Source organism: Vicia villosa, unplaced genomic scaffold (assembly GCF_029867415.1).
Source record: "Vicia villosa cultivar HV-30 ecotype Madison, WI unplaced genomic scaffold, Vvil1.0 ctg.000073F_1_1, whole genome shotgun sequence".
Classification (NCBI taxonomy): Eukaryota; Viridiplantae; Streptophyta; class Magnoliopsida; order Fabales; family Fabaceae; genus Vicia; species Vicia villosa.
In genome coordinates, this window is record NW_026704997.1 from 166,388 (window position 1) to 178,604 (window position 12,217).

At 34.5% G+C, this 12,217-nt stretch overlaps 1 protein-coding gene across 1 annotated transcript; it reads right to left on the reverse strand.

Annotated features, from left to right (window-relative positions):
* Positions 1-9,392: 9,392 nt before the first annotated feature.
* On the reverse strand, positions 9,393-11,896 carry LOC131623471 (AAA-ATPase At3g50940-like). Its single transcript, XM_058894479.1, has 2 exons — positions 10,626-11,896; positions 9,393-10,194 (listed from the first exon to the last, which is right to left on the reverse strand). Exons 1-2 carry the CDS (start codon positions 11,643-11,645, stop codon positions 9,769-9,771), a joined length of 1,446 nt encoding a protein of 481 aa, XP_058750462.1. The 5' UTR covers positions 11,646-11,896; the 3' UTR covers positions 9,393-9,768.
* Positions 11,897-12,217: the final 321 nt, after the last annotated feature.

The following is a 12,217-nucleotide window of genomic DNA, read 5'->3' on the forward strand; positions in this document are numbered from 1 at the left end:
AGCCTATCATGGCTCTTTTTCAAAAATCTATGCAGCTTAGGCTCAAAAATCACTATTTTCACTTTTTCTGTTTTAAATACGTAAACGTCCCAATGATAATTCTGAATGAACATGTGCATTTGAATATGATTGATGTTTACCAGGAAAAACAGGAATAGCATTCAGGAAATGTCCCAATTATCTGGACATCATCCCATCAGAAGAAAATCCCCAAGAGAAACGCATTTCTCAGCAAATTCCTCAAAAAGATTTTCTCTTCAAAAGAAGTCTTATCCCCCAGCAGGGTTGTTCCAGATTACTATCTTCAGAAGGTGTGATCCCCGCACCCGAACTTGGTCAGATAGTGCATCGGAGGATTATGCATCTTCCTCATTCCCATTTGAAAGGGCATCAGAACTTCCAGCTACCTTTCATTCCCAAGTGATAGTCAAAGATCCTTCAACAGAGTACCATGGTTCTCAAAGAATTTCCCCAGCCGAGGGTACTCAAACAAGACAAAAGATCATCAACAATCACAATATAGTCATATCCAGATGACTGACGGAAATTTATTTTCCCGAATAGAAGCTTGACATCATATTCATACATCACACATTCATATTCATATTCATACATCACACATTCATATATTCATACATCATACATCATACATCATGCATCATGCGCATATTCATACGCATATTCATACACAACATAACATGCCTATTTCTCCTTTAGCTCACATTACATGCATCATAAACATTGCATATCACTAACTTGATTTTTCAGGTAGACGGATATCTTCAACAAAGATGTTCTCAATCACATGCAGTGTTCACCTGAATTCCATGAACGGTTCTCTCAGATATAATCAAGCCGAAGATTCATTCTGATCACTTATCAACTCAAAAACAAGCATCACAGATCTAAGTTGATACCTCAGACGGTTCCAGAACGATCTAACATTGCAGATCTAAAGTTGATACCTCAGACGGTTCCAAAACGATCTAACATCGCAGATCTAAAGTTGATACCTCAGACGGTTCCAAAACGATCTAACATCGCAGATCTAAGTTGATACCTCAGACGGTTCCAGAACGATCTAACGTCGCAGATCTAAAGTTGATACCTCAGACGGTTCCAGAACGATCTAACATCGCAGATCTAAGTTGATACCTCAGACGGTTCCAGAACGATCTAACATCGCAGATCTAAGTTGATACCTCAGACGGTTCCAGAACGATCTAACATTGCAGATCTAAAGTTGATACCTCAGACGGTTCCAGAACGATCTAACATTGCAGATCTAAAGTTGATACCTCAGACGGTTCCAGAACAATCTAACATTGAAGATCTAAAGTCGATACCTCAGACGGTTCAAGAATGATCTAACATCAAAGATCTAAAGCTGATACCTCAGACGGTTCCACAATGATCAACTTTCAAAATCTAAAGCAGGAAAAACTTTGGACAAGTTCCGTAGCAATCATCCTCCTAGACTTAAAGCGGTAACCTTGGACGGTTCCGAAACAGTCAACACAAAGACTTTCAAATCCTTCATCAAGATATAATCAATGGATTCATTCTGATGAACAAACCCTCAACCCATTTACCAGGTGGCATCTGAAAGCCCATCTCAGGTAATGTTCCAATCTGCCAACAACATTTCGCAGACGACATTCAAATGCAACTTCCAACATCTCTTATGATCAAGGTAAGTGCAAATTTTCAGGGCATCTAAATATTCAATCATCTTCTACCTTCAGATTTCAGACAATCTCTTCAGGTTTAAGAAGATTGAATAGGGGCAACTGTTATACCCCAAAATTTGCCCGCATCTTTTTTCAAGAAAACTCCAATCTGAAAATTAAGAGTCTCATATAATCATGGATTTCTATTTCAACAAATATCCTGACATATGAAATACTTAGTTTATAGAATTTTTCTTATACAGTAATTTGGCTTGCAGTTGAATTTATTTTTACGCAAACGCCAAATACTGTTTATTACTTCACACATGCTATTTTATTTATTTACAGATAAATAGTACTGACACAATTGGTACAAAGTTAAATCTTTTTGCAGGCGCAAAATCAGGAAACTCAGACTGTACTGGTAACAAGTAGATTATTATTATCTTTTGTTTCCCATTAATTTTTGTACTATATTCCATTATTTTCAAAAATCTTTTCAAATCTCTTTTTCAAAAATCAAATCCTAACTTTATTCTCTACATCTCTCTTTTTCCCAACACTATCATACACTTTCTTTCAAATCTTACTTCCACTCAAATTTTCCTTTTGTACAGAATCACATCATTCCCCAACGTCTCTATCCTTCTTTCCACTCTATAAATACCTCTCATTTTTTCATAAAAATCTCACATCAAATTCTAATTCATCTCTCAAATTTCTACTTCATAATCCATCCTTTCTTCTTCCCCGACAAAATGGCGAAGCGGTGGGAAACGTGTTTTCTTATGGTCATCACCATTGCTACGGTGATCATGTCTTTCTTCTGTCTACATAGCCCGGAACACTGTGGACCTGGGATGCTTATGCTCCCAATCATCTACATGTTACTATTTGTAGCATGGGTTATCAATCGTCATTCTTAAAATTTGCCGTATTTCTTATTTCTTAAATGTACCGTTTATTCGTCGTACTGTTCAATATAGTATGTAATACTTGTACTGTCAGTATTAAATGTTGTACTATTTGTCATAATATTGCTTAATTACTCAGATAATATTTTGTGTGTTTTCTGCCAGTCAAATATTCATTTTTCTGTGCATTAAATGATTTTCAGGGTTATTATCGATAATTTTGCCCGCATACAGTAAATATTAGTTATTTATTATGTCTGTGTTTTTTTTTAACAAGTCATGTAAATAAACTTTCATTTTTCACATAAAACAAAAACAAAAACAACAAGAAAAGAAAATTAACTTTGACTGTTGATTTTTCACTCTAACTGCTACGTCAATACCTGAACAGTCAGTTGACAGCCAAACTGCTGGCAGTACAATTCTCAGTGTTTTGTACCATCAATCAAATCAATCTTTTACAATTCAAAATTCCAAGATTTTTGTTCTAGAAGTCTTCTGAATATCACGCGATTAGCAGAGACTCAACACTGCACAAAAATCAGGTACGCTTAACTGTCTCCTACACAAACAGTCCCTGACTAGGGTTTTCTTGTTTTTACAGGAGAAACAAGTTTTTGAGACCTCAAATGGATTTCATGCACATCCATATATCTCAAAGTACCATCATACAAATTTTCAAACTTCAATTCATTCAGACGCACCGTCAGCAGCTCAAACAGTCAACAGACGACCCGTTTGACCAAAAAGTCAACAGACAGTCAAAAATGAAATTTTTTGTCAAAGTCCATATTTTGTCAAAGGATTCATCATTTGATCATTGGATGATCATAATTCATCAAGGAAAGATCAAAAATCAACAAAACCCTAAGATTCAAAATTAGGGTTTTTGCCTGAAAAGTCAACTCAACTTTGACTGGTCATAACTCTCTCATCCTTCATCCAAAAAATTCAAATCAAAGCTCATTTTGAAGGAAATTCAATTATCTTTCAAATGCAATTGATCCCATGGTCATTGCATTCACCATTTAAAAAATATGACCAAAGACATTACAGGTCATTTTAAAGTCAACAAAAAGACACTTTTTTCAAAAGGACACACAAGGAGCATCAAAAATAATTTTGACATGAGACCAAAGACATTGGTTAGAGGACTCTTTGAGGTTTCCAAAAAGTGCAAGAACTCCTTCATATGACAAAAATTGAGGGATTTACACCTTGTTGAAGTTGGCTAAATTTTGGGAAAATGCATGAAACCAACATTGCTCAAAAATGTATTTTTTCCAAATGGGGCCAAGTTTTCATGGTTCAAACATGTTTGCCATGTTATTATGGGCCTCCCACGACCAAGACCAAGCCCATAACATTTTTCTCCATTTTTTGATTTAATTTTATCATTTAAGATTAAATTAAAAAGGGAAAAAAAGGAATGATAAAGCATAGCTTATTTTCTAAGCTAAAGTCTCCACATGGGACTTAATTATTCAGCAAAGGAAGCCTAGAGCAAGAGTGTGGAAGATTCAAGTAATGGTTGCTTAGATTTTAAGTTTGAAAGTCAAGATTCCAACAAAGACAATCAAGGCTTATTAGCTTAGTTCCTAAGCACTTCAAGGCTTATAAATAGGCTAGAATATTTCAGCAACAAGGAGGAGAAAAAAGAGAGCACGAAATTATAGCCCAAGCATAGCATAGAAACCTCAAAATTCTCACAAAAATCTCCAAACTTTGTAATTTTCATTTTCATATTTCCAATCAATATCAATACAAAACAATCATTCAAATCATCCTTTGAGGTCACATAGAGTAAGATTGATGCACTAAACAAGTCCCATAATGCTTTAAATACGTGTATCATCATCTTCATGTTCATAACTTTATAACTTTCATTTTCCAAATTTTCACGTGTAATAACTTAATCTAACTTTTGATTTGAGTTCCTGACATCATTTAGAGTGGATCCAATGTAGCTCATGCAAGGAATCTCGCCTCTAACACCTTCCACCATTGTTGGTTGTTTAAACTTGAGATGCTTCGAGTTGCATCTTGCAGGAACTTTTAACAAAAACTAATGCCACTAATGAACTCAGAGGGTCTTAATTAGGCTATCTGGGTTGTTTGCATCCATTTATTTTCGTGTTTATGCAGGTTTAATGAAGGAGGAAATCTGGAATCAAAAGCGTTGCCAAAACCTTGAAAAAACCGTTGCCATAGCTGTGAAGAAGATGATGAACAGTGATTGAGACCTGTTGACCTCCACGCGTGCATCCCTGGTTGGCTGGTCAATCTTCAGCACTCTCTCCCTTGTTTCTATTCGTCCACGCATACATGGTGGGACCAGACTGACTTATTGAAAGTCTTTATGATCCCACGTGACTGGTCAATGCAAGCGCACCATGTCCTCTTTGATCTGAGCCCTTGGATCTTCTCAACTTTCCATCCAACGCACCCGACAAGTGTTCCACACCATGTTCCCTCATAAACCATCACATCTGATTAGTATCCTTTTATTTTTTATTTCTATTTTAATTTCTTTGCAAAATTAATTAAAAATAGTTTAAAAAAATCCAAAAAATACACAAAAAATATTTTTAAGCTTCTAAAATAATATATTATTTTCTGAAATAAAAATATTTTATTTTTCTTCATAATTCCAATATTTTGCATAATTAATTAGTATATATTTATATATTTGCTTTTTAATTATTTTCAACCAATCAAAAAAAATCATAAAAAAATTTGTTCTTTATATTAAATATTGTTTATATATTATAAACTAATTTTGTACATATTTAGGATAATTTTCTCTTTAAGTTTTAATTATTTGTATAATTATTTGCATAATTATGTCTTAATTAACTTAATAAACTTCAAATCAATTTCAAAAATTCCAAAAAAAATTAGTTTTGTTTTAAAATTAATTAACAAGCACATTTGAACATATTTTTAAGCTTAATTTCTAGGTTTAAATTTATTTTCTTTTTCTCATTTTAATTTAATTAATTATGCATTAATTTTAAATTAAAATCAATCATAAAAAAAAACCAAAAACATGCATTTCTCTATTTATCTTATTGCAATTTAAATTCCTAGATAAATGTATAGGATGTCAAAATCATGTAAATAGGCTTAGTTTACATTTCCTGCACAATCGATGTAATAGCGTAGATTTACTTTCCGCACTTTACATTTCCGCATTTTAATTTCCAGCAAATATAAACTGCGTGTATGTCAAAGATAAAATTGAACCGTTAGATCACTAACTTCAAAGATAAAATATCTGAATCCAATCACAATCACACTTGCACCTTTTAAGGTAATCCCTTCTCATTCTTTTCAAAATCAAAGTCAAAACTCTACTGTTTCGAGTACAAAATCGAACCTTTTGTTTGTATCCGGTGAAAGGATAGATTTTTAAAGGAAATAGGATAAAGACCTTACAACTCAGGGTAGACCTCCTAGTTTGCTTGCTCAAATCAAAACAAACAAAATTCTCATACACTGTCGTTTTTCAAAACAAAACTTTCCAAAAAGACAATATTTTGTATACATCCAAACACGGATCATTACAAAGTTAACGTTCTTTTCAAAACATCTTTCGAAAGATAAACAAACATTTTGTATACATCCGCACAAGGATCATTACAAATTCAATTTACAAAGGTATTTGAAACCACATATGAGCATTCTAAAGCAATTGAAAAGTAATCGAAAAACAAGTGAGCTAAGCAAACTTAAGAGCCCATGGATAACCATGGATACAAAGGGTGCTAACACCTTCCCTTTGTATAACCTACCCCCTTACCCAGAATTTCTTAAAGGTCTTTTTTCTGTTTCTTTTATAAACCTTTCCTTAATTGGATAAAATAAAAGGTCGGTGGCGACTCTGTGAATTTTAAAAAATGCGAAAGCATAAGCGATAAAAAAGAGTCAGTTCACGTATCTCTCCCGCTCAGAGGTATGGCCCGAAAAAAAACGGAGGTCCACACATACCAACGGATGTTGATATCATATTGAGACATTTTTGTGATTGTGTAAAAGAAAACATAAGAAACCCCAAATTTATAGAAAACCTAGGTGAACATGGACCACCCATTTTCTGTCAAACATTTCATAGCTATATCCACAGAAAGAACCATGAAATTTTTGTTCCGTATGTATATCTACGGAAAATACCCAGGTACTGCATCTTAAGAAGCTTTCGTAGATATATCTCCAAGACTTTCGCTGTTACATTTTTTGTAGCAGAACATAATAATAAAGAAAATGAGTATTCTGCAGTTGGAAAAATTTGATAATAATAAGGAAAGTGAGCATATTGTAGTGTTAAAAATTGGTTATATTGCAATGTTAAATAGTGAGTATATTACACTTCCAAAATTCAAAACAAATCAAAATAAATGTCACCGGCTAAATCTATTGGTGGTTCCATCTTGGACTTTTCCGCATTTGATTCCTTTTCAATATTGTTCAATCTTTCGAATTCGTGCATCCTATCAACAAAAAGATCCGGCCACGTCTCAACATTTGCGGCATGATGAGTCGCCCATTCCAGCGACGTAGGTGGTATGTGGCATCCCGGTTTCAAGTAAACTTATACAAAATGACTTGATTTTACAAGCCATCTAATACACATGATGCAATCATTTGGATTCCTAAGTGGTACGGTGCGGAGCAGGAAAAAGGTTTCCAAAAACTTGTAATGTGTCAAGTGAATGCACACCCTATCATATGCACATGCAATAAGATGCCCTATTTCCGAGAATCTCATCCATTTTGACACTGGTGCGTGAGCACTCAACCAAGGAACAAGATATTCGTAAACCGCTTCAAATTTATCTTTCTCTCCATACTACCGCGTGTAAGAGTCTTTATTCGTCAGCGCATGACTGTTAGGATACTTTTATCTCATTGGAAAACATATATTTTCTTGTCGAATTCACCAAGAGAAATCAAATTTCTCTTCAAATCAGGAACATATATGACTTCAATCAATAACCTTATTGACTCATCATGAAGCTTGAATCTCACAGATCCAATACCTGTAATTTTGCAAGCTTTTCTATTTCCTAGCAATACAGATCCGCCATCTTGATCATATAGCTCCTTGAACAAGTATTTGTTTGGAGTCATATGCCAAATGCAAACTGAATCCATAATTCACTCATTACTTAAGTCGCTGTCTTCACTCATCTTGAATGATTACAGAGCTTGCTTCAGGTAGATGCGATTGACCAACAATTTGGTCATGTACAAACTTTTGAGTTCGACCACAAACTCGCCGCAGTCGTCTCTTTGGAAACCTATCAAAGAATCCTATCACCAAGGCTCAATAAGATTGTGTTGTGGGCTTTCTCTACCATAGTCATTTTCTCCTTCTTCATTAATGCAACGTCCATGGTTGCGACTCCCTTCAACGCTTCTAACCAACATTATTAAACCAGTATGGTTTTCATCTTCAAGCGTCACAAACCAAAATCGTTCAATCTGGTGAACTTTTCAATATCATACTTTGTTGGTGGCATTCTTTTCCACTCTCACGGTACTAATTTGTTGTGAAATTGATGCAAGAACAAAGTATAATAGGTTTCTTTTCTTGGCAAGAAACCCACAAGGATAGGAAAGAGGAAAGCAAGAAGAACACAATGAAATTGGTTATAAAATGTTATTCTTTAATTTCTCTTTGAAACAAGATTACAAGTGTTACAAAATAACAAATAACCTCTCTCACCCTAATTAGGATTTGTATTTATAATCAAATTAACACACTAAACAATTGGACTTAACAAACAGGCTCAATAACAATCCTAACATTTCGACTATTGGAGTATACTTCAACTACAGCATTGCAGGCCTTCGACTACAACAAGTGAACAGACTTCCACAACATGCTAAAATCCTATCAAATTGTCGAACGAAAAAACTAACCTTCAACCATATTAAAGTTCGATCCAATATCTCACATTCTTTATTCTTTATGTTATTTCCTCCGTAATTTGTTGATGTAACAACTTTATAATTTTATAATATTGTACTTTTAAAGCAATTATATTATGATGAATGATAACAAAGTTGTTTCTCTCCCAAATTTTCTTCTTTTAATTTTCTTCTTCTTTTAGAGACTTTAGACTCACTTGAAAAATACAATTTCTATCTTACATTTTTTTGAGTAGGAGAGTGTTACATAGACTAAAGTATCTAACAATTACTTAAGAACCTAAATGACATGGATAGCAAGAAAGAAAATCACTTAAAAGAAAGAACAGAGTAAAATGTATCATTACATTTGATTCAATAACATTATTTCTAAAAGTTCATGAGAAGACACTTCCTCCAATAAAAAATTCTGCTATCTTAGTTTCTTTTACTTAAAGATTTTAAAATTAATTTCTTTTTAATATTATTAGATAATTATCAATTAATTAAACCGTCTATTAATACTTTAATTCAATCCTCTAATTCATTCATGTGTTTGGAAGTGCATTTGTCTTTGTATTGACATTCTTAACTTGAAAATAAAAAAGTTATTGTGAGTAGTTTTCACTTTTCAGGTTCAACAAAATACGATGCAGTATCAAACATTTACTCAATGTCATTTAATTTATTAAATATGTATGCTTTATTTAATTGAGTATTCTATTAAAAGTTAAATTTGAATTTCATTTAACAATTATCCCTTATTAACCAGAAGAAAAAAAATTCTACTAGTCTAATTACCAGAATTTGTCCTTTAAACTGAAATATTGTGGATTTTAAGTCACACTTTTGCAATTAATTATTCCTGCACAATTATCTGATTTAACGAAATTCATTAAAAAAAATTACTATATTATATAGAAAAAAGAAATTAAACTATCCAAAGCACGGAGAGCAAACAGTTAGAAACGTACACTTATTTCAACAAGTATTCTTTCATATTCACGGGTAAAGTATCAAACTCTCATGACGACACGAGACTTCGCTATGCGTCTACCGAGCCACACTACTTTGAGAGTTGAAAATCAGTTACTCTCAATTACTAATGCACTTGCTATAAATCTTTTCAAAAGTTTTGTAAGAAAATGAAAAATTGCTACCAACATTCAAAATCAAAGAAGACCACAGTCACGCTTCTTCCTTTTTTGCCCCATCTCAACACATATCAATCTTGCAACTCTAGTTGTACTACTAATTTTCCCTTGTCAACCTTAAGTTTCAAAACCATTGCAGGTTTTAAATGAATAAGTGGTGACATCTTCTTTGATAACTTCATTTTCACAATGATTTCGTCCCATCTTTTCAAGGAGCTCAACCAGGCTTCTTAATGCAACTTCAGGGTCTTCATTCTGTAAAAAATGCTCACCCACCTCTGCAGGAGTGATCTTCGCCTTCTCAAGCAACTTGTCAACCTCAACAAAGAGTGGGTGCTCTTTCATTTCAAGGTAGTTCGAAGCCAGCTCTCTGAACACAGATGGGTTGCAGTAAGACAAAGATATGTGTACATCCATGCGCCCTGGCCGCAGAATAGCAGGGTCCAACTTGTCTATGTGATTCGTAGTGATCACGATAACCCTCGCTTCCCCACAGCTAGACCATAAACCATCAATGAAATTGAGGAATCCTGATAAAGTCACCTGCAATTAACATAACATAGATCACAACATCACATTAAAGACCATAAGACCTGTTGATGATCACAATTGGATTATCAATGATTCTACCAATTTTGTTTACCCAAAAACTTATGACTAACTGGATACAATATAATTTTGGATCTGTAGGCAAAATGGTAATAACCACTAGAAACTCACATACATAATTATGAGTATCAGAGTTCGAAGCCTGATAGTAGTGTCCGAATTAGCAATGCCGACTTCTACTACTAAAACTAGGATTTACGAACGGTCCAATTTTATTTTATGATAAAGTAATCAATGAAGCTTTTAACCTTAAATCTTTTCTTTTATTCCAGTCTAAACTATAGCATGCAATCTAAGTAATGAAATACTAATTTTATTGCAATCTGATAGAAAATCGATAAACATAATTGAGAGAGAAAAATTACCGGAGGCTTATCAGCAAGCCAAGGAGGGACTCTAGATGCACGGCGATTATGAAGCTCAACGGTACAATCAATATCCTCAACAACAAGAATAGAACGATTCCCAATCGACATCAACAAACTCCTAAGCTCATTATTCTGCTGAACATCACTTAATTGCAAATCATAAACATCAAAAATGAGGTAACTAGCCATAGCAGCAATCAAACTTGATTTTCCACAACCTGGTGGACCATACAACAAATAGCCTCTTTTCCAAGGTTTACCAACCCTCTTATACAACTCCTTACCCGCCCGAAACATATCCAAGTCATCAAGAATCTTATTCCTAAATTCATTATCCATCGCTAATGTCTCAAATGAAGCAGGATGATCCAGAGCCACAGATTGCCACGCATTTCCGAATCTTTTCAACACTCTTTCGTTCGAGAGAGTGAAAAGCTTCAGCGTCATCCGTTCTTCTTGAATTTCTTCCGCGTTTTCCATTAAAAATGGAAAATACCTGGATAAAGCCATGTCTCTGTGTTTCTTGTTAAACCTTACCTCGAAGCGACGAACACTCGATTTCACGTGATGTTCGTTGCTTGTACCAGGTGTTTTAACGTGCGTTGGCGGAATCGCTTGTTCGATTAATCTCCACTTGAAATCAACGCGTATGAACCTGTGGATGATTTCGTCGTTGCGATGGATTACGACGGAGATGTTCTTCTCCTTAGGTCGCAGTACGGCTTTGAATCGCTTAGGGTGTTGAGCGATGTCGGGATGGAGGTAAAGCTCAGCGGCTTGGAAGAGTCTGTTGTAGGCTAGGTTTTCGCGATCGTATTCGTCGATCACTATGGTGGTGAGTTCGTTGGAGAGTGAGGTTGTGAATTGAGAAAGCTTGGAGCGGAGGTAGTGGTAGAGTTCGTGTGGGAGGTAGTTATGAAGGAGGGAATGGAACAACGCGGCGGCGGTGGCTAGTGAAGAGACGGTGGAAACCACCGCTAGAGTGGAAACCACCGTTAGAGGGGAAGGGAATCGCATTTCAACGGTGAGGTTTGTTAAGGGAAGAGAGTGGTGCGCGGGAAAGAGTGAAATGAAATGGATATTTGAGAGGGAGGAAGGCGTGAATCTCGGAGGAGGTTGTTAGTTTGTTATGATTTATCCTTTATCTTTGATCAACATTTCTTTTTAGAAGGAATAAAAGAAATTAGAAGTGCCAAGAAGCTCCAAGACTTATTCCAAGATTGCGTTTTTCTCTAATCTCTTTCCCTTTGTGGTGCTATGTAAAATCCTTCTAATAGATGTTTTTCTCTCTTCTCTATAATTTTTCTTTCCGCGCTGATTAGCGATTTTATTATTCTCATTTGTATTTTTATTATAATCAATTTTGATTTACTCTCTATTTTAGAAAACATAACCAATATTGTAAACGCTAAACTATGAACATCATAAAAAATGAAAGAAAAACTTGCATTGTAATATTGAATAATGAATTACACAAATCTGATTTACAATTCTAAAGCTAATATTACTTATAGAAGCAAGAGTAAGCTATCTCCAATAACTAATTTTCCATCGATCTCATAACTAATTAAGTGTAAGTTAATTATGGC